Raw genomic sequence first — 23,081 nt, forward strand, 5'->3', positions numbered from 1 at the left:
TACCTCCTTTTCTAACATAGCAAAAACTCTTTTTCATGAACTTTTAAAGATCTTTTTATAAGGCTGTTTCACCTTCATGGTAATTCCACTGCAAAGCATTAGAAAAAAAGTTAAAGGGACTCCAGTGTGTGACTACATGCAGCTAGGAAGCATTTTTTATCTCAGTACTCTCAGATTCCTCTAGAATTCCTCAAGATGCCAAGGTACTAACTTTCAGCTCTCATTGGAAATTTGCCTGAAAAATGGGCCACATCAGTTGAGCTGGTATTGGGAAGGGTCTCTGTGCTGCTGAATTTGTGACTAAATGGAGAAGGGAGGGGAAAGGAAAAGGATATGATCCCAAAGTATGTTTACAAGAGAAACAACCAAATCCGCAATTCTCACTTCCTCCCTCCTCCCCTGGGAATAGAGTCGGTTTCTCGCCAAGTTCCTGTGCAGATGTTGGAATGTTTCTTGCTCTTTGTGGCGGTACTGGGCATGTGATGGGTAAGGCTCATTCCGGGTACAAGTGATATTTTACATGGATTAGGGAATTTCCGGAAGGCTGACTTCCTCTTTTGAAATAACATTTGCTGATGTTTTTCTGATTATAAAAGGACTACATCCCTTTTGTAGGAAATGTGGAAATTAGAGGAGAATGTGTAAAAAGAAGAAAATGAATGCCAGCTATCACTTCCCTGTCCAGAGATACAGGCCCATGTGTGTAGTTCATTTGCAGATGTGCACACTCACTCATGCACACATATGGGACCGGCAGGAGCTGGAGAAGTAACCACATGGCGACTTCATCTTCCTGTTCTGTGTCTGAAGGTGTCCAGTGGCTGGTTCTTCCTCAGCTCCTGAGTGAGCATTTGAGCAATCAGCATGACCTTGCTGGAAACTCTTGGATGACACCAAGTTTTGTTGTCACTGTAACTACCCAACAATGTCATCAGTCTGATGCTTAGAGTACCCAGTCCCAGAAAATATCAAAACTCTGAACTCAGTTTAAAGTAGAGCTGTTTCCTCACCCCCTCCAGCTTGGTATCTTGCCACAGAGAACTAGGCCTGGGGCTTCTTCCCTCCCTCTGCCTCCTCCCACAGCTCACCAGGTGTGGCCTGACCCTTCTGGGAGGGAGAGAAGGAGGTAAGTGGCTGGACAGTACTTATTTCATGGCTGCAGGCTCTGGGGGCAGGCGGACCCTGTCTCCCGGTGGTAGTGTTCAGCATGCATCCCCAGGGACTGTCCCAGTGTGCATCCCCAGGCTTGGTGAAAGACCCTTTTCAGCGGTCACATGCTGCCTGCCCGGCAGGCTATCTGCCAGGGCTGCTGTGGCTGACTGCCTGACCAGGGGTCTCACAGGGCAGAGTCTGGGCTCTCCCACATGCCAGCTCTTCCATGGAGAGGACACAGCCATTCTCAGCCTGCACAGACGGTGGATGAGCCGGCTGAACCCACAGCTGCACCCATCTCTTCCACTCTCCTGCCAGAGCTGCTGGCCAGCCCTGCCCTCACTGCCCACCAGGAGTCTGAGGCTGCTCTTTGAGTGACTCAGGCCTGAGGGGGCCCACACCCCTCCCACACCAGGGAAGAGGGTGGTCTCGAAGCCGGAAAGCCCCTTATGTGTCCTATCCTCTCTACCTCATTGTGGGGGATTAGTGTTAAGGGCTTCTGTAGCATTCTATAACCACATTTCAGCTAAATGCTGGAAGACACAAGTCCCCTAGGGTATGTGTCTCACAATTCACTTTATGGCATGTTATCTGCTGTCTTTTTGCCTCATCCTGTCATACAGAGGCTGCAAGGCTGGATGGATTGAAAGATTGATGTGTGGATGGATGATGGACGGACAGATAATAATTAGACAAGAGGACCCCTGAGAAGACTTTCTTCTTCCTGATTTGATTTTTGTTTCCTCTTTGGGCCTTGAGTACTGCATGGCCTCTTTATTGCTTCCTTACCTCCTGGCCACACCTATTATAAAGACTCCTTTCGACAAACTCTTCTTCAGTTATTTTCACTTGAGTGTGCTGTTTCCTATTGGGACCCTAACTGATAAAAATAAATAGGTAGATAGACAGACACACAGGCAGACAGACAGATAGCCATCAGGTAACGTGGTAAAATTTTTAACAGCATCAAGCCTGGAATGGAACTTCTTAGATTGTAACCCTGGGTAAGATAACCATCTTGTTTCCACTTCATCGTATATAAAGTGAGGATATTAATAATAGTAATATTAATAATAGTATCTACTTCATGAGGTTCTTTTAAGAAATGAATGAGAAACAGATGTAAACGGAATAAAACAGTCCTGGGACGTGGAAAGCCCCCAAGAAATACTAACTTTTATCATTCTTTTTGCCTCAAATATCATAAGCATTTTCACATTAAGATATTTTCAAGTGCATCTTGTATAATAGCTGTGAAATATTTTGGGGGGTGTACCATAATTTATTTAACCATATCCCCCCCTTTTTTTTGAGGCAGAGTGTTGCTCTGTCACTTAGGCTGGAATACAGTGACATGATCTCAACTCACTGCAACCTCTGCCTCCTGGGCTCCAGCAAGCCTCTCACTTCAGCCTCCCAAGTAGCTGAGACTACACGTGTGCCACCACACCTGGCTAATTTTGTTTTGTTTTGTTTTGTTTGTAGAGACAGGGTTTTGCCAAGTTGCCCAGGCTGGTCTTGGACCCCTGGGCTTAGGCAATGCATCTGCGTCTTGGCCTCCCAAAGTGCTGGGGTTACAGGTGTGAGCCACCGCGCCCAGCCTAACCATATCCCTTATTGGAAATACAGGTTGTTTGTAATTTTCCTTTGTTTTAAACACCGTAAGTCCCCATCCATATCTGGTCATTTTTTTTAGGATAGATCCCCACATGTGGCCTGCTGAATTGCTTTTTGAAACCAACTATAAACAATTGCAGTCAGTTCCCATCCCTGATGATGATTCATGGTATTCTTACACAAATTCATAACATTCCTACCCCAGAAAACTTGCTGGGTAAAAATTAGAATTAGCTGTTTCTACTTGCATTTATTGGATTATAAGGTGAGGACTTTTGCATGCGCTTTGGTCATGTGTATGTTGTGTGTGTACATATTACCACCAGATCATTTTCTACTGGGGTGTATTTCCTATTGATTTGTTTGAGTTCTCTCTATGTTCAGGATATAATTTTTAACTTAATTATATTTTCTGCAAGTTATCCCAGTTGATTTTTTCATTTTAACTGTGTTGTGTTTGCTCTCTATATTAAAATGAAATCACAGGATAGTCTGGGGTTGGGGTGACTCAGTATTATCCAATGTACAGAGTGTTACTTTGCCAGACAATCAGGCACTTTACTTCTGCTTTTCTCTCCCAAACACCAGATTATTTCTCAGGGCTAGAATCTGAGCCTGCTGCATACTTTCTCATAATTTCTGTAGGTACTTAAGATGTGCATCTGGATTTTGCTTTGCAACTAAACATATAGGAAGGCTTTTCAATGATTTTCTTAAGTTAGAGGAGATGAAGTTGTCAGAATCTCTTGTTGACAACAGGAATTTCTAGCTTCTAATACTGCATTTAGATTTGGCTGACTTTTCCTTTTGTCTCCTGTCATTTTTCTTTTCTTTTCTTTTCTTTTTTTTTTTTTTGAGATGGAGTCTCACTCTGTTGCCCAGGCTGGGATGCAGTGGCATGATCTCGGCTCACTGCAAGCTCCACCTCCCGGGTTCATGCCATTCTCCAGCCTCCGGAGTAGCTGGGACTACAGGTGCCCACTGCCAGGCCCAGCAATTTTTTTTTGTATTTTAGTAGAGATGGGGTTTCACTGTGTCAGCCAGGATGGTCTCGATCTCCTGACCTCGTGATCCACCCGCCTCCGTCTCCCAAAGTGCTGGGATTACAGGCGTGAGCCACCGTGCCTGTCATCTCCTGTCATTTTTCTCCTGTACATTTTGGTTCTCCTTCCCTGAAAGACCCTCTGCATTTGGAGGCATGATCAAGGTGTTAATTGTGTCAAACTTGCCTACCCTGCTCTTTTTTCTTGCCTCCCCCTCATCCCAGCTTGTGTGGGCTTCCTGCAGGAAGAGGTAGGACCTGGAGTCAGAAAAGAGGAAAAATGGTTCAAATTTCCATCAAATCCCACTGCTTGGGAGCTAATTTAAAAAAAAAAAAAGAAAGAAAGAGGGATGCAACATGAAACCAAGCAGAAGCAAGGACTGAATGATTACGGACAGGGTGTAGAAAAAGAACAGAAGTAATTACTTGACAGCTCCAAACATCGTGGCTTCCCTGCTCTGTGTTTCGTAATTTCATGATAATCCAGGATTTCCACTCAACACGCATGTCGTGGATGCCACGCTTGTCATGAACCTCGCTGATTCGGAAACTAGACCAGACTTCTATTGGTCATAAGTGTAATGTCATGGCTCTCTAACAAAGTGCTGATAAACAAGATAGCATTCACTAATCAAACCCAGAAAGTGAAAACAAATTAGGCAAACAAATGGATAATAAAAAGTGAAAATGGGGTCTGGCTTCCAAGATGGCCGAATAGGAACAGCTCCTATCTGCAGCTGTCAGTGAGATCGACGCAGAATACAGGTGATTTCTGTATATCCAACTGAGGTTCCTGGTTCATCTTGTTGGGACTAGTTGGACAGTGGGTGCAGCCCTTGGAGGGTGAGCTGAAGCAGGGTGGGGTGTCACCTCACCTGGGAAGCTCAAGATGTTGGGGGATATCCTTTCCTAGCCAAGGGAAGACATGACAGACTGTACCTGGAAAAACATTTCACTCCTGCCCAAATACTGCACTTTTCCCAAGGTCTTAGCAACTGGCAGACCAGAAGATTCCCTCCTGTGCCTGGCTCAGTGGGTCCCACGCCCAAGGAGACTTGCTCCCTGCTAGTGCAGTAGTAGTCTGAGATCAACCTGCGAGGATGCAGCCAGGTGAGGGGTGGGGCAGGGCATTGGCCATTGCTGAGACTTGAGTTCATAAACAAAGCAGCTGGGAAGCTCGAACTGGATGGAGCCCACTGCAGTGCAACAAGCCCTACTGCCTCTGTGGACTCCACCTCTGTGGGCAGGGCATAGCTGAACAAAAGCAGCAGACAACTTCTGCAGACTTAAATGTCCCTGTCTGACAGCTCTGAAGACAGAGCCGTGGTTCTCCCAGCACAGCATTCAAGCTCTGAGAATGGACAGACTGCATCCTTAAGTGGGTTGCTGATCCCCACATAGCCTGACTGGGAGACATCTCCCAGGTGCATCCAACAGACACCCCATATGGTGGGTGCCCCTCTGGAACAAAGCTTCCAGAGGAAGGATCAGGCAGCAATATTTGCCATTCTGCAGCCTCTGCTGGTGATACCCTGGCAAACAGGGTCTGGAGTGGACCTCCAGCAAACTCCAACAGACCTGCAGCTGAGGGGCCTGACTGTTAGGAGGAAAACTAACAAACAGAGAGGAATAACATCAACATCAACAAAAAGGACATCCACACCGAAACCCCATCTGTAGGTCACCAACATCAAAGATCAAAGGTAGATAAAACCACAAAGATGGGGAGAAACCGGAGCAGAAAAGCTGAAAATTCTGAAAACCAAGCGCCTCTTCTCCTCCAAAGGATCACAGCTCCTCGCCAGCAACGGAACAAAACTGGACGGAGAATGACTTTGACGATTTGACAGAGATAGGCTTCATAAGGTCGGTAATAACAAACTTCTCCAAGCTAAAGGAGGATGTTTGAACCCATTGCAAGGAAGCTAAAAACCTTGAAAAAAGGTTAGATGAATGGCTAACTAGAATAAACAGTGTAGAGAAGGCCATAAGGGACCTGATGGAGCTGAAAACCATGGCACGAGAACTTTGTGATGCATGCACAAGCTTCAATAGCCAATTCAATCAAGTGGAAGAAAGGGTATCAATGATTGAAGATCAAATTAATGAAATAAAGTGAGAAGACAAGATTAGAGAAAAAAGAGTAACAAGAAATGAACAAAGCCTCCAAGAAATATGGGACTATGTGAAAAGACCAAATCTGCGTTGATTGATGTACCTGAAAGTGTCAGAGAGAATGGAACCAAGTTAGAAAACACTCTTCAGGATATTATCCAGGAGAACTTCTCCAACCTACCAAGGCAGGCCAACATTCAAATTCAGGAAATACAGAGAACACCACAAAGATATTTCTCAAAAAGAGCAACCCCAAGACACTTAATTGTCAGATTCACCAACGTTGAAATGAAGGAAAAATTGTTAAGGGCAGACAGAGAGAAAGGTCAATTTACCCACAAAGGGAAGCCCATCAGACTAACAGTGGATCTCTCAGCAGAAACCCTACAAGCCAGAAGAGAGTGGAGGCCAACATTAAACATTCTTAAAGGAAAGAATTTTCAACCCAGAATTTCATATCCAGCCAAACTCAGCTTCATAAGTGAAGAAGAAATAAAATCCTTCACAGACAAGCAAATGCTGAGAGATTTTGTCACCATGAGGCCTGCCTTAGAAGAGCTCCTGAAGGAAGCACTAAACTTGGAAACAAACAACCAGTACCAGTCACTGCAAAAACATGCCAAATTGTAAAGACCATCGATGTAGGAAGAAACTGCGTTAATTAATGGGCAAAATAACCAGCTAACATCATAATGATAGGATCAAATTCACACATAACAATATTAACCTTAAATGTAAATGGACTAAATGCCCCAATTAAAAGACACAGACTGGCAAGTTGGATAAAGAATCATTGCCCATCAGTGTGCTATATTCAGGAGACCCATCTCATGTGCAGAGACACACGTAGGCTCAAAATAAGGAGGTGGAGGAAGATCTACCAAGCAAATGCAAAGCAAAAAAAAGGAGGGGTTGCAATGCTTGCCTGTGAGAAAACAGACTTTAAACCAACAAAGATCAAAAGAGACAAGGAAGGCCATTACATAATGGTAAAGAGATCAATTCAACAAGAAGAGCTAACTATCCTAAATATATATGCACCCAATACAGGAGCACCCAGATTCATAAAGCAAGTCCTTAGAGACCTAGAAAGAGACTTAGACTCCCACACCGTAATAATGGGAGACTTTAACACCCCACTGTCAACTTTAGACAGATCAATGAGGTAGAAGGTTAACAAGGATATCCAGGACCTAAACTCAGCTCTGCACCAAACAGACCTAATAGACATCTACAGAACTCTCCAGCCCAAATCAACAGAATCACCACATCACACTTATTCCAAAATTGACCACATAATTGGAAGTAAAGCACTCCTCAGCAAATGTAAAAGAACAGAAATCACAACAAACTGTCTCTCAGACCACAGTGCAATCAAATTAGAACTCAGGAATAAGAAACTCACTCAAAACCGCACAACTACATGGAAACTGAACAACCTGCTCCTGAATGACTACTGGATAAATAACAAAATGAAGGCAGAAATAGAGATGTTCTTTTTGAAACCAGTGAGAACAAAGACACAATGTACCAGAATCTCTGGGACACATTTAAAGCAGCGTGTAGAGGGAAATTTATAGCACTAAATGCCCACAAGAGAAAGCAGGAAAGATCTAAAATCGACACTCTAACATCACAATTAAAAGAACTAGAGAAGCAAGAGCAAACAAATTCAAAAGCTAGCAGAAGGCAAGAAATATCTAAGATCAGAGCAGAATTGAAGGAGATAAGAGACACAAAAACCCTTCAAAAAAATCAGTGAATCCAGGAGCTGGTTTTTTGAAAAGATCAACAAAATTGATAGACCGCTAGCAAGACTAATAAAGAAGAAAAGAGAGAAGAATCAAATAGATGCAATAAACAATGATAAAGGGGATATCACCACTGATCCCACAGAAATACACACTACCATCAGAGAATAGTATAAACACCTCTATGCAAATAAACTAGAAAATCTAGAGGAAATGGATAAATTCCTGGACACCTACCCCCTCCCAAGACTAAACCAGGAAGAAGTTGAATCTCTGAATAATAGATCCTGAAATTGAGGCAATAATTAATAGTCTACCAATCAAAAAATGTGCAGAACCAGATGGATTCTACAGCCAAATTCTACCAGAGGTACAAAGAGGAGCTGGTACCATTCCTTCTGAAACTATTCCAATCAATAGAAAAAGGGAATCTTCCCTAACTCATTTTATCTGGCCATCATCATCCTGATACCAAAGCCTGGCAGAGACATAACAAAAAAAAAAAGAGAATTTTAGACCAATATCCCTGATGAACATCGATACGAAAATCTTCCATCAAATACTGGCAAACCGAATCCAGTAGCACATCAAAAAGCTTATCCACTATGATCAAGTCGGCTTCGTCCCTGGGCTGCAAGGCTGGTTCAACATATGCAAATCAATAAACATAACCCATCACATAAACAGAACCAATGACAAAAACCACATGATGATTATCTCAATAGATGCAGAAAAGGCCTTCAGCAAAATTCAACAGCCATTCATGCTAAAAACTCTCAATAAACTAGGCATTGATGGAACATATCTCAAAATAAGAAGAGCTATTTATGACAAACCCACAGCCAATATCATACTGAACGGGCAAAAAGTGGAAGCATTCCCTTTGAAAAGCAGCACAAGACAAGGATGCTCTCTCTCACCACTCCTATTCAACATGGTGTTGGAAGTTCTAGCTAGGACAATCAGGCAAGAGAAAGAAATAAAGGGTACTCAGTTAGGAAAAGAGGAAGTCAAATTATCCCTGTTTGCAGATGAGATGGTTGTATATTTAGAAAACCCCATCTTCTCAGCACAAAATCTCCTTAAGCTGATAAGCAACTTCAGCAAAGTCTCAGGATACAAAATCAATGTGCAAAAATTACAAGCATTCCTATACACCAATAACAGACAAACAGAGTGCCAAATCATGAGTGAACTCCCATTCACAATTGCTACAAAGAGAATAAAATACCTAGGAATACAACTTACAAGGGATGCGAAGGACCTCTTCAAGAACTACAAACCACTGCTCAATGAAATAAAAGAGGACACAAAGAAATGGAAGAACATTCCATGCTCATAGATAGGAAGAATCAATATCATGAAAATGCCATACAGCCCAAGGTAATTTATAGATTCAATGCCATCCCCATCAAGCTACCAATGCCTTTCTTCACAGAATTGAAAAAAACTACTTTAAAGTTCATATGGAACCAAAAAGGAGCCTGCATAGCCAAGATAATCCTAAGTCAAAAGAACAAAGCAGGAGGCATCACACTACCTGATGTCAAACTATGCTACAAGGCTACAGTAACCAAAACAGCATGGTACTGGTACCAAAACAGATATATAGACCAATGGACCAGAACAGAGGCCTCAGAAATAACACCACACATCTACAACCATCTGATCTTTGACAAACCTGACAAAAACAAGCAATGGAGAAAGGATTCCCTATTTAATAAATGGTGCTGGGAAAACTGGCTAACCATATGTAGAAAGCTGAAACTGGATCCCTTCCTTACAACTTATACAAAAATTAACTCAAGATGGATTAAAGACTTATATGTAAGACCTAAAATGATAAAAACCCTAGAAGAAAACCTAGGCAATACCATTCAGGACATAGGCATGGGCAAAGACTTCATGACTAAAACACCAAAAGCAATGGCAACAAAAGCCAAAATTGAGAAATGGGATCTAATTAAACTAAAGAGCTTCTGCACAGCAAAAGAAACTATCATCAGAGTGAACAAGCAATCTACAGAATGGGCGAAAATTTTTACAATCTACCCATCTGACAAAGGGCTAATATCCAGAATCTACAAATAACTTAAACAAATTTACAAGAAAAAAACAACCCCATCAAAAAGTGGGCAAAGGATATGAATAGACCCTTCTCAAAAGAAGACATTTATGCAGCCAACAGACATATGAAAAAATGCTCATCATCACTGGTTATCAGAAAAATGCAAATCAAACCACAATGAGATATCATCTTATGCTGGTTATAATGACAATCATTAAAAAGTCAGGAAACAACAGATGCTGGAGACGATGTGGAGAAATAGGAATGCTTTTACACTGTGGTATATTAGTTCAACCATTGTGGAAGACAGTGTGGTGCCGCCTCAAGGATCTAGAACTAGAAATACCATTTGACCCAGTGATCCCATTACTGGGTATATACCCAAAGGATTATAAATTATTCTACTATAAAGACACATGCACACATATGTTATTATAGCACTATTCACAATAGCAAAGACTTGGAACCAACCTAAATGTCCATCAATAATAGACTGGATTAAGAAAATGTGGCACATATACACCATGGAATACTATGCAGCCATAAAAAAGGATGAGTTCATGTCCTTTGCAGGGACATGGATGACGCTGGAAACCATCATTCTCAGCAAACTATCACAAGGACAGAAAACCAAACACTGCATGTTCTCACTCATAGGTGGGAATTGAACAATGAGAGCACATGAACACAGTGCGGGGAACATCACACACTGGGGCCTGTCGGGGGGTGGGGGACTGGGGCAGTGATAGCATTAGGAGAAATACCTAATGTAAATGATGAGATGATGGGTGCAGCAAACCAACATAGCACATGTATACATATGTAACAAACCTGCATGTTGTGCACATGTACCCTAGAACTTAAAGTATAATAATAATTTAAAAAGTGAAAATGACTATCACATTAGAAAAAGAGGAAAATGGTAAAATTATAGCATTCTCACAGGTTGGACTATGATGCCAACCTGTGAGCCCAATTATAACTATGGTTCATAATTCCCTGTTTCCAGAGAATTTTTTATGACAAGGGGAAATATCCGTGGCATAATGTTGAGGGAAGAAAGTAGAATGCAAAACTGCAGACATGCTAATTGTGTGATGCCAGGTATTAAATATGAAACCCAGAGAACACTTACACATATTGGGGCTTTGAAAAAAAGACTGGAGGAAATTACATTGAGGGTTTTTTGTTTTGTTTTGTTTTTGAGACCAAGTTTCACCCTTGTCACCTAGGCTAGAGTGCGATGCACTCTCAGCTCACTGCAACCTCTGCCTCCTGGGTTCACGCCCAGCTAATTTTTGTATTTTCAGTAGAGACGGGCTTTCACCATGTTGACCAGGCTGATCTCAAACTCCTGACCTCAGGTGATCTGTCCATTGTGGCCTCCCAAAGTGCTGGGATTACAGGCATGAGTCACCATGCCTGGCCAACATCGAGATTTAAATGGCATTTTCTCCAAGTGATATGTTTTCTTTTTTTCTCTCTTTTTTTTGAGACAGAGTCTTGCTCTGTCACCCAGGCTGGAGTGCAGTGGCATGATCTTGGCTCACTGCAACCTCCGCCTCCTTGGTTCCATTGATTCTCCTGCCTCAGCCTCCAGAGTAGCTGGGACTACAGGTGTGTGCCACCACACCTGGCTAAGTTTGTTTGTTTCTTCCTTTGTTTTGAGATGGAGTCTCGCTCTGTCACCAGGATGGAGTGCAGTTGTGCGATCTCCGCTCACTGCAACCTCCACCTCCCGGGTTCAGCCTCCCTAGTAGCTCCCTGCCTCAGCCTCCCTAGTAGCTGGGACTACAGGCACGCGTCACCATGCCCAGCTAATTTTTGCATTTTTAGCAGAGACGGGGTTTCACCATGTTGGCCAGGATGTTCTCAATCTCTTGACCTCATGATCCGCCTGCCTCAGCCTCCCAGAGTGCTGGGATTACAGGCGTGAGCCACCATGCCCAGCCTTTGTATTTGTAGTAGAGACCAGGTTGTAGAGACAGGGTTTCACCATGTTGGCCAGGCTGGTTTCAAACTCCTGACCTCAAGTGATTTGCCTGTCTCAGCCTCCCAGAGTGTTGGGATTACAGGCAGGAGCCACTGTGCCTGGCCTCCAAGTGGTATGTTTTCTTTTTGACACTTGTCTGATTTTTTTTCCCCAAAAATTTCATTTACATTTATTTTCTTTATTGTTACCTTATTACTTTATTATTATATTTATTTTCTTTATTGTTTGCTTATTAGAAAAGAGGAAAAGGAATGTCATTTAAATATTGTAAGACAAAAAATTGGAAGTTTGTTTCTAAGTTTTCAAGTTGCAACTTTAAACCTGGTTTATTCTTTTAGCTTGTGAGATTGGTTTTACTGGACCTTGGCACTTGGAGGCTGGGCACTAGAGGAAGCGCCAGGTAAGTTGAGAATTTTTGTTTTATTTCAAATGTTAAAAACAAGGATTTGGAAAATCACAAAATGAACGATAAAAAATGCAAAACAAAGCAAACTATAAATAACAACTCTTACCAAAGAGTGTCCACAATTCACATTAATTCCCAGTGCCTGAAATCATTCAGTTGATGCTAGAACCAAACACTGGCCTCTATTTTGTTAATATATGAAGGTTACAATATATTTTTATTGTTCTACAGTTAGGTAAGTGTCTCATTCTTGAAATATTTAAATAATTAACACACATCAAGTAATGCAACTGTCTCCCAGGCTGGAGTGCAATGGTGTGATCATTTCTCACTGCAGCCTCAAGTCCCTGGGCTCAAGCAGTCCTTCCACTTCAGCCTCCTGAGTAGCTAGGACTGCAGGTGTGTCCCACCAGGCCTGGCTAGTTTTTGTGTTTTTTACAGACAAGGTTTTGCTAAATTGCCCAGGTGGGTCTCAAACTCCTGGGCTCAAGTGATCCTCCCACTTTGGCCTCCCAAAGCACTGGGATTACAGGTGTGAGCCACCATGTCCACCCTTGGAACTGTTTAATTACCCTTTGAACTAAAGTCTCTATGTTCACCAAATTAGCATATTTGAATTATATTCCAGAGGTGTGGTCCCGAGGCTATATTAATTTTCTTTTTTTTTGAGACGGAGTTTCACCCTTGTTGCCCAGGCTGGAGTGCAATGGCATGATCATGGCTCACTGCAACCTCTGCCTCCCAGGTTCAAGCGATTCTCCTGCCTCAGCCTCCCGAGTAGCTGGGATTACAGGTGCCTGCCACCACACCCGGCTAATTTTTTGTATTTTTAGTAGAGACGGGGTTTTACCATGTTGGCCAGGCTGGTCTCAAACTCCTGACCTCAGGTGATCCACCCACCTCAGCCTCCCAAAGAGCTGAGGTTACAGGTGTGAGCCACCGCGCCCGGCCCCAAGGTTGTATTTCTAATGTGAAAATAAATTCCAGCATTATTGGGTGCCTTGTGTCATAATTGTCACTCAATTATTATTGCTATTTGTTGCTTGTTTTAAATTGCGAGGGAAAATCAGTGAGAAGACATTGAAGCCAAATTAGGAAAGGGGGCTGCCACTCACCAAGGAATTGAAGACAGTGGAAGTGTTTGCCAAACCTAATACTGGGCAATAATTAACTTGAAAAAATTTTGTCTTAAGGCAGGACAAGCTGCTATAGCCCCCTGGGCTTAGCGGAGGAAGGTCTGGGCTACTGAGAAGGCTCTTGACTTCCCTACTGGGTTTCTGACAACTTCAGTGGAGGGAACCTTGGTGTCATTTTCCCTTCACCTGAAAAAGGTTAATGGGTGCTGGGGGTTGGGGAGGCAGTGGTTGAGGAGGCGGGGCAGGGCACAAGGAGGCTTTCCCTATCACATCTCTCTAAGATTAGCATGTCCTGCATCAGGCAAGCAGAGGAGAGCCTCCACAAACCTATTTCAAGGCTGATATGTGTGAAAGTGTATGAAGTTGCTTGTCTACATAACAGAGCTTGGTCAGACTGAAGGATTAGCTTTTCCAGAGAAATGCAGCCAATGATAAAACCTGGAGAAGAACTCCAAGTCTTCATTAGCTCACCTATTCTCTGCCTTCCATAAAGCATGTCAGTAGTTAGACAAAAATTTAAAGACAGCCTTTATTTTTCCAGGTATCATTATGATGGAATCTGTATCAAGAAAAGCTCTTTCTTCTATGCCCAGTATTGCTACCTGATAGGTGAAAAAAGGTATCACAGGTTAGTAACTATCATTTTGGTACTTTGGTCTTGGGTCACAAGCCTGGTGAATGTTAGAACCACTCAGGCCAAGTGTGGTGGCTCACGCCTGTAATCCCAGCACTTTGGGAGGCTGGGGTGGAAGAATCGCTTGAGTTGAGTTCAGTAGTTCAAGACTAGCCTGGGCAACATGGCAAAACTCCATCTCTACTAAAAAATACAAAAGTTAGCCAGGGATGGTGTTGTGCACCGGTAGTCTCAGCTACTCGAGAGGCTGAGGTGGGAGGATCACCTGAGCCTGACAAGGTCCAGGCTGCAGTGAGCCGTGATTGCGTCCCTGCATTCCAGCCTGGGTGACAGAGTGAGACCCTGTCTCAAAATAGTAATAATAATAATAAATTAATAAATAAAAGAACCATTCATATTTTAGTTGTATCTAACTGAATTTTTGGTTGTTCTGTCTTTAAGTCCTCCTTAAGGAAACACACATATCACATCAAGATTTAACCAATGCCCCTTTGTCAGCCTCTGGCAATGTCATTGGCCAGAGAAGTGCATTTCTGCTTCATTTCCTTAAGACATTTCTCATTTTGACTGTCATCCAGTTGCCAAAGCCATTTTTCACCGAGTCTATCCTTCTCAACCTTTCTGCAAAATTGGACACAATTGGGCACCTCTCTCAAAGCTTCCTTTAGCCCTCAGGACTGTGTCATCCAACACCCCCCACCCCAGCCCTGAATCCTCAGTCTCCTGCTCTTTCCATTCTCCAGTAAGCTTGGGCTTTCCCCGAGATCTCATCTTGATAATCGCCATTACTCTTCCTACCGTTTGGCCCCAGACATCTCATTCTTTTTTATCTTTCACCTGTGGCCTCCTGCAGGTGGATGACTCCTGAATCCTCACTGGTCCTGACCTTGCCCACATCCTAGGCATTCCTCCCTGGCTCTCTACTGGACATTTCCATTTAGATGACCCACTGGTACCTCACACTCAACATATGGAAATCTAAATTTAGCCTCTTCCTCCAAATTGTCTCTGCCCCTTGATTTTCTTAGTTCAATCTTGATACCAAGAGATAGAACCTATACAAAGTGTCACTCCAAAGCCACCCCTGACCCCCGTGGGTCACAAAGCCTTGTTAACCTTTCTCTTTAAGTTCTCCTGAACTCACTCTTTTTGGTAACCAATATCTCCTTTAATCCTTTGTCATCTTACACTGAAATTATTTTCAGTGATCCCATATGGCCTCCCCCTCCTCAGCCTCTCCCTGCTCTAAACACAGCTACCAGATGAATCCTCCTAAAATTCTACATTTGCTTTGTCTCTTTCCTGCTCAGAAACACGTAAGTGCTTGTTCTTACCTGCTGGATAAAGACCAACCCTAGGCTGGTGTTAGCCAAGTTCCTTCTGACTCCACTTTCCAACCATGTTACTTATTTCTCCCCAATACCAACCATAATTTAAGCCACACTCACGTTTCCCTGAACCTATCAAATGCAGTCCACCTTTGCTCCCACCATCCAACCTTCTATAGTGCCATTTCTTCTTGTCTCTGTCTAATGGGACCTTCCTGAATCCCGTCCGTACCTTCTGGACATACCTCAGAGATCACCTGCCCCATGGGACCATCCCCAACAATGCCAGGTACAGGAAAGCTCTTTCTTCCACTTCTTCATGCTGATCACTGTCCATCCATACAACCAGCATTCCTGCTATTTGAGCCTTCTTTGGCATAAAAAGATGATCATATATCCAAGTAGCCAAGGACAATATCAATTTCACTTGGAGCCCTGCATAATTATTAATTGTGCTCCTTTCACTCTCAAAGGTGTTCTAGTTTGAACAATAAATTAAAATGAATTATATGGTTACCTTTGGTATAAAGCATCCTGTGTATGAGGCAGCTGCTGTGGTAGAGAGATGAGGAGCCTCCAGTATAGGTAAGACAAGGACCCTTTTCTCTGATAGCTGAAGAGGGAGGCTAAGATGTCCATTTACTTTGATCCTCATATATAACATGACGAGTGTCAGAAAGGTAAAAAAGGTACCATAAGAACTCAAAGATGTGGAACACACATTTTAGATAGGTGACCATGAAGGGCCTACAAGGGCGTTGGGCTTTGAGTGAAGCAATGAAGAACAGATTAGAATTTTGACAGGTGGTGTCGGAGAAGGGGGCAGGAGTGCAGAGGACATCCAGGCTTAGGGGAGCAAAGATAAAGGTACATGAAGGCATGGGCTTCGTCCTGTACAGGCATGCATGGAGCTCTAGTAGAAGAAGATGAATCTGGAGGGAAAGTTCAGGGGGCCTAGATTACCAGGCTGGGCGGTGGGGGGTGTCCACAAGTCCTTTGGAGGCTTCCTTTGAGAAATAGGGTGGAATATCCACAAGGGCAGAAACCATGGAGCTTTGTTTGTTTCTGTTGTGCCGTGGTTTGAATGTTTGTGTCCTTCCAAAATTCACATTGAACCTGATCCCCGATGCAACAATATTAAGAGGTGGGGCCTTTCCAAGATGATTAGGCCATGAAGGCTCCACCCTCATGAATGGGATTAATAACCTTGTAAAAGAGGCTTCAGAGAGCTAGCTGGCCCTTTCGTCTCTTCTGCCATGTGAGGACACAGTGTTCATCTCTGTCATCCTTCTGCCTTCTGCCACATGAGGATGTAGCAACAAGGTACTATCTTAGAAGCAGAGAGCAAGAACTGGAGTTTGTTATGTTAAGTTAAATAAGCCAGACACAGAAAGACAAATATTGCATGTTCTCACTCATAGGAGAGAGCTAAAAGAAGTTTATCTTGTGGAGGCAAGGAGTAGAATAGTGGTTACCAGAGGCTGGAGACAATAGGGAGGAATGAAAGGTGGGTTAATGATTAATGGATATCAACATACAGTTAGATAGAAGGAATAAGTTCTAGTATTTGATAGCCTAGCAGGGTGACTATATATTGTGTATTTCAAAATATCTAGAAGATTTGAAATGTCCCAACACAAAGAAATAATAAGTGTTTAAGGTAATGGATATGCTAAACACCCTGATGCATGTATCACAATATCACATGTACCCCATAAATGTATACAATTAGTATGTTAAAAAAGAAGAAGAAGCAAAGAGCAAGCTTTTACCAGACACCAAATCTGCCTGCACCGTGATCTTGGACTTCCCAGCCTCCAGAACTGTGAGAGATAAATTTCTTTTGTTTATAAAGTACCCAGTCTAAGGTATTTTGTTACAGCTGCGGGAACAAGGACATATTCCCAGAGTGGGCACTGAAATAGCTATTGGAGAACTGAAAATTCAGCATTGGGGTTTAAGAAGAAGAGTTGGGAAAGGAGAGGGTGACGAGCCTGGAGATGGCCCCAGGGCTGCTGCCGTTGTTCAGATTTACGCTGGAATCAGACAGGAGGCAGGTCTGAGAGACCTCTTAGAGGCAGGGTCTTCAGGATCTGGCAGTTGGTCGAGTCAGTGTAGTAGAGGGGAGCAGAGAAGATTCAGTCAAGCCTGTCCCACCTAAACCTCAAACTCAACCTCAAATAAAGTCACTGTGTTCTGTGCCAAACCAGCTCTTCCTCTTACATCTCTTATTCATCTCTTAGTCACAGGGATGGGAAAGTGACATTGGCAAAAATAGAGAAGCTAGGAAAAGGAATAGCTATAATGAGAGATTTATTTTAGTGACTGTTAGAACATCCCTAGTGCAAAAGTGTCCTCTCACTTCCTGATCTGTAGGCTCCTGAAAGGCTGGGTGTAGATCCTGCATTCCATTTTGTGCCCCCCCCACCCCCACCCCCTGGCACCTAGCAGTCAGTTAACTAACAGACAATTTGGAGAGCCCTGCATGCTCCAGGAAAACAAGTAACTAGGCAGGCACTCGGCACTCAGAGGGGAGAGACCATTAGTGTCCCGGGGACTCTGTTTGTTTCCGATGTCACAGAGAGAGGGGCTAGGAGTGGCCTTTGTGGGGGAATCAAAATAGGCTTTATCATCGGTGAGGAAGAGGAGGACTGCTAGAGGACAAAGATAAAGGCAAGAGTGACATCGGCTGGTCATGAGATAAGCCCAGCAACAGGTGTTTTTCATGTACTCTATGCTCAGCATATACTTAATAATTGATCAACTTGGCAGGGAGCAGTGGCCCACACCTGTAATCCCAGCATTTTCGGAGGACAAGGTGAGTGGATCACGAGGTTAGGAGATTGAGACCAGCCTGGCCAACATACTGAAGCCCCATCTCTACCACAAATATAAAAATTAGCCAGGTGTGGTGGCGCGTGCCTGTAGTCCCAGCTACTTGGGAGACTGAGACAGGAGAATTGCTTGAACCCAGGAGGTGGAGGCTGCAATGAGCCGAGATCATGCCACTGCACTCCAGCCTGGGCGACAGAGTGAGACACCATCTCAAAAAGAATAACAAAAAACAAAAACAAACAAAAATAATAGATCAACTTTAAAGTCTTGGCCAACTAAGAGATTTTTTTTTTAAAGCGTTAAGATTTAAGGATAACTTCACTACCAATGCCACATTCAGGACACACTAAAAGTGTATTTTAGAAAGCAGAAGTATAAGAAATCGTACACTGTTGTTAATCAGCTGTACTGATGAAAAGTGTCTATTTTATTATATAAGGACCTGTGTGACAAATTCCTCATAAAAATTAGGTCTCAAAATAAATAAGTTTATCTCTCTGGTTTTCAGGTAATGAAAACTCTATAACTCATCTGCCATTTACTTATTTGTTCATTCATTTGAGTTCCTACAATAAGTCAGGCCTGTTCTAGCTACCAGTGATATAGCAGTGAACAAGATAAACAAGGTCTCTCCTTTTGTTAGCTTAGTTAGGAAAAAAGAATAAAAAAGGACAATAGACCAGGCATAGTGGCTCCTGCCTGTAATCCCAGTGCTTTGGGAGGCCAACATGGACAGATTGTTTGAGTTCAGGAGTTTGAGACCAGCCTGGGCAATAAAGCAAACCCCCATCTCTTCAAAAAATACAAAATTAAATATTTTGTATTTAATGTATATTTATACATAAATATTAGCTGGGCATGGTGGTGCACTTGTGGTCCCAGCTATTCAGGAAGCTGAGGTGGGAGAGTAACCTGAGCCCAGGAGGTCAAGGCTGCAGTGAGCTATGATAACGCCACTGAACTCCAGCCTGGGCTACAGAGCAAGACCCTGTCTCAGAAAAAAAAGGAATAATCTCGAGATGTGACCTGAAGACAATACAATGGAGTCATGGAGAGGCCTCCCTGAGACAACAGCATTTGAACAGAGTGCCAGTCAAGAAGCTAAGTGAAGATCTGGAACAAGCGTTCCAGGCAGAGGAAAGGGCTGTGCAAAAAAAGGCCTGAGGCAGAGATTAGTTCAAGGAGCAAGAAAGTCTGAGCGTGGACTTCAGTGGGTGAGCAGGAGGGTGGGAGGAGAGGAACCTGACCACAGAGGTGAGGTAGAGGTTAGAGAGACTAGGGAGAGGCTTTTGTGGCAGCCCTGGAAGAAACAGCCCATTGAGATGAATGACTTAAATAATTTTAATTCTCCCAAGAGGCAGCAGCACACTATGCAATACTACATGTGGATAAGAGCAGAGACTGGAGCAGACTGTCTGGCTCTACCGCTAGTAAGCTGTGTGATCTTAGGCAGGTCACTCAGTCTCTCTGGGTCTCAGTTTCCTCATCCATTAATTAAGGATAACAGTATCTATTTCATGGGACGGTTGTGAGATTACATTAATTAATACAGGGAAAATGCTTAGTGCAGCATCTGGCACACAGTAAACATTCAGTAGGGCTCCTAAGCATATTGATCTGTACTTTGATGTATTTATTTTATCATGTCTGCATGATTTTTTCATGGTATTCATGTATTATTTTTACTCTAGTTATTGTATTTTTCAGTTGCATAATTTCCACTTGATTCTTTTGTATGACTTATATGACTTTGCTGAGGTTTTCAATTTTTTCATTTGTTTCAAAAGAATTGACAATTATTTATTGGAGCATTTTTATAATGACTGCTTGAAAATCCTTGTCAGATAATTCAACATCTGATTCACCTCAGTCTTGGTATCAGTTGATTGTCTTCTCTCATTCAAATGGTGACTTACCTGGTCTTTGGGATTATGGGTGAGTTTCCATTGCATCCTGGGAATTTTGGTTATGTTAGGAGACTCTTGATCCTATGTAAATCTTCTGTTTTAGACAGAAGGCAGTCGCCCTGTTTAGGTTTAGTGTGTAGGTTCTGGCCTACTTTTATGGGCTGTGGGTCCAATGCCAGCTCAGTTTCCTGAGCCTTTGCATGATATTCTTGTCTGCTTCATTCTTCTGGCACTGCTGAGACTTCTGATTAATCCCTACTGGTGCCACCTGCAGGGGCTCAACCCACTTCCATGGACCACTTTCTGTGGAGAGTGGGGAGAGCCAGAGTGGCTGGGCCTGGGTCTCCTTATGCCCTTTGGTGTAAGGAGGGAGGCATCAGGCTCTGCCAATGTTGTCATGTGGGGAGCATGACCTGCCATTTCAGTGCTGCACATGTGGAATGGGCATTGAATTGACCCATGGCTTCACTACTATGCATGCAGGTGGACAGTAGTGACCCTATATACACATACCCAGAGCACTGGCAGGCAGGCTGATCCTGATCCTGCCTGCCTGCCAGTGCTCTGGGTGTGGGTGTATGGAGCATGCAGGTCAGTCTACCAGAACTCTGAAGCTGCTGCTGTGGGCAGATGGGTCACCAGTTCATGCCCTCGTTGTGGAAAGAGGGTTGCAGCCCCCTACTAGGTCTCCACTGGACTTCCCTTCCCTTTCCTAGTCCTTTGGCCAAAGTGCAGGCTTTTCTTGGGATTTTATGCCTACGCCTATTGACATAACAGACTGTGTTGCACATTTCTCCAGTGCTCAGTCCAGGGGTGTGTGGAAGACAAAAAGAAAACCCAGGGAACCCACCACATTGTCATTTCTCTACTCCTGTCATCTCTACCCAGTCTAACTTCTTCTTTCCAGCTTTCAGAGCTCTTCTATCCTTGTTTGTAGAATAATTTCCAAATATTTAGTTGTATTAGAGGCAGGAAAGGAAGGTGAATCTACACCACCTTGTTCCCTGTACATGATTTGTAATACAAACTACCACAGATGCTTTTTGAAAACAAACCATATATACATTAGGAACCAATATTACTAGTGAGTGGAATGCTTAATTATATGATTGTGCCTAATACTTCAAAATATGATCAGTCAAAATACGATGGTGGAGACTTCTGGTTGGGACAAGATGAACATATTTCTTCATGCCCCTCCACACTAAGCACAACTGTAAACCCTGGAAATAATGCAAGAGGCAACCAAAGGAAAACTCTGAAAGGTGGTGATAAGAGAGTGAGCTGGTTTGGGACCCAGGACTGTACAATCAGCACCGCAGCAGAGCATCTTGCATCCCCCACCCTGCACCCTGAAACCCAGACTCAATGTTTTCCAAGCCTGAAGTAGGAAGAGAAGGCAACCCAGGTAGATTCATTCTTCCTTCCTTGAGTTGCTCTAATAATATCAGGCAAAATAATTTTGGGGTTGGTTAATAGAGAAAATACTCTCCTTCCTTCCTGGGTCTGAGACACTCCTTTTCTACCAAGAGATACTGAGGGTGTGAGCCGATCTGCCTAGAGAGACCCAGCTTCAACAAGCCTCTTGGTCCAGGAAGCCTCTTTGTTCTGCAGCCTGAATGACACTCTTCCGCTCCCTAGAGGCTGCCAGGAGCATCAGTAGGAGGAGTACTTCCCTCATGGAGAGAAGTCCCAAAGTCTAGCCCGGGGAAACCCTTCTCCCTCCTCAGGTAGCACCAGCAGGAACCAGTGGGAGGCCCAGAGGCACCAGATAAACCAAGCAGGCTGAAACAACACCACAAAGGCTCTGAAAATTAAGCTTTTGAAAACAAAAAACAAAGGAAAAAAAAAAAACCCCTGGAAGTAGGCAGAAAAATAACACATTACCTATAACAGTGATTTGAATGGCAACACATTTATCATTGAAACCACCAAGAAAGCTAGAAGGAAGTGGCACAAAAGGTTTCAAGGGCTGAGATAAGAACTGTCAACCACAATTTCTACATCCAGCAAATTTATTTTCAGGAATGAAAGGGAAATGAAAATATTCCCAGGCAAAGAAAAACCAAAAGAATTTGCCACTAGCTGACTCACCCTTAGAGATCAGCTAAAGAAAGTTTTTCAAAGAGAAGGGAAATGGTAATAGAAGGAATGTTGGAGTATCAGAAGAGAAAAAACAATGGGAAGAGCAGAAATATGGGATACATACAATACACTGTCCTTTGCTTCACAAGTTCTATGAATCATGTTTGATGAAACAAAAATCAGGCCTCCATCTGGTACTTGAGACAATGATATTTAAAAGTGGGGAAGATAAAGAGGCCTAAATGGAAAAGAGATTTCCACACCTCACTCAAAGTGGTGAAACATTGCCAACAACAGACTGTGGTAAGTCACACGTGTCTATTGTAATACTCATGTGACCACTATGAGAACTATACCAAGAGATGCACTCAAAAATACTACAATTAAATCAAGATAGAGTCCTCAATGCTGTTTAGTCCTCAGAAAGGCAAGAAAAGAGAAATAGAAGAATAAGAACCAAAGGAAACAAATAGAAAACAAGTAATAAAATGGCAGACTTAAGTGCTAACATACCAAGAATTACCTTAAATGTAAATTATCTTATATAATCAGCCAAAAGACAAGACTGGCAGAGTGAATTTAAAAAGAAAAAAATGACTCAAGTATATACTGTTGCCAAGAAACTCACTTCAAATTCAGTGACATAGGCAGGTTGAAAGTAAATGGATGGAAAAGATGTAACTTGCAAACATTAATCCACGGATAGCAGGAGTGGCTATGTTCATATCTAATAAAGCAGACTTCAGAACAAAGAAAATTACTAGGGACAAAAAGGGACTGACTTAGTCCATTTTCTGTTGCTTATAACAGGATACCTGAAACTAGGTAATTTATAAGGAAAATGAATTTATTTCTTACAGTTATGAAGGCTGAGAAGTCTAAGTTCAAGGGGCCACATCTGGTGAGGGCCTTCTTGCTGACAGGGACCCTCTGCAGAGTCCCGAGGTGGCCCAGGACATCACATGGCAAGGGGGCTGAGTGTGCTGGCTCAGGTCTCTTCCTCTTTTACAAA

At 43.0% G+C, this 23,081-nt stretch overlaps 1 protein-coding gene across 27 annotated transcripts in view; it reads left to right on the top strand.

Annotated features, from left to right (window-relative positions):
• The window catches only part of LOC129030870 (DNA-binding protein RFX8-like), a 103,065-nt gene that overhangs the window by 36,251 nt on the left and 43,733 nt on the right, over positions 1–23,081 (top strand). For 24 of the 27 annotated variants that reach the window (XM_063649174.1, XM_063649163.1, XM_054476679.2 and 21 more), the window contains 2 exons: positions 12,077–12,138; positions 13,822–13,908. In XM_063649174.1, the coding sequence (XP_063505244.1) occupies positions 12,077–12,138; positions 13,822–13,908 (149 nt within the window). Of the gene's footprint in view, positions 1–12,076; positions 12,139–13,817; positions 13,909–23,081 lie in introns of those variants that run through there. The other 3 variants (XM_063649164.1, XM_063649187.1, XM_063649188.1) reach the window with 2 other exon arrangements.

Source organism: Pongo pygmaeus, chromosome 12, assembly GCF_028885625.2.
Source record: "Pongo pygmaeus isolate AG05252 chromosome 12, NHGRI_mPonPyg2-v2.0_pri, whole genome shotgun sequence".
In the NCBI taxonomy this organism is placed as follows: Eukaryota; Metazoa; Chordata; class Mammalia; order Primates; family Hominidae; genus Pongo; species Pongo pygmaeus.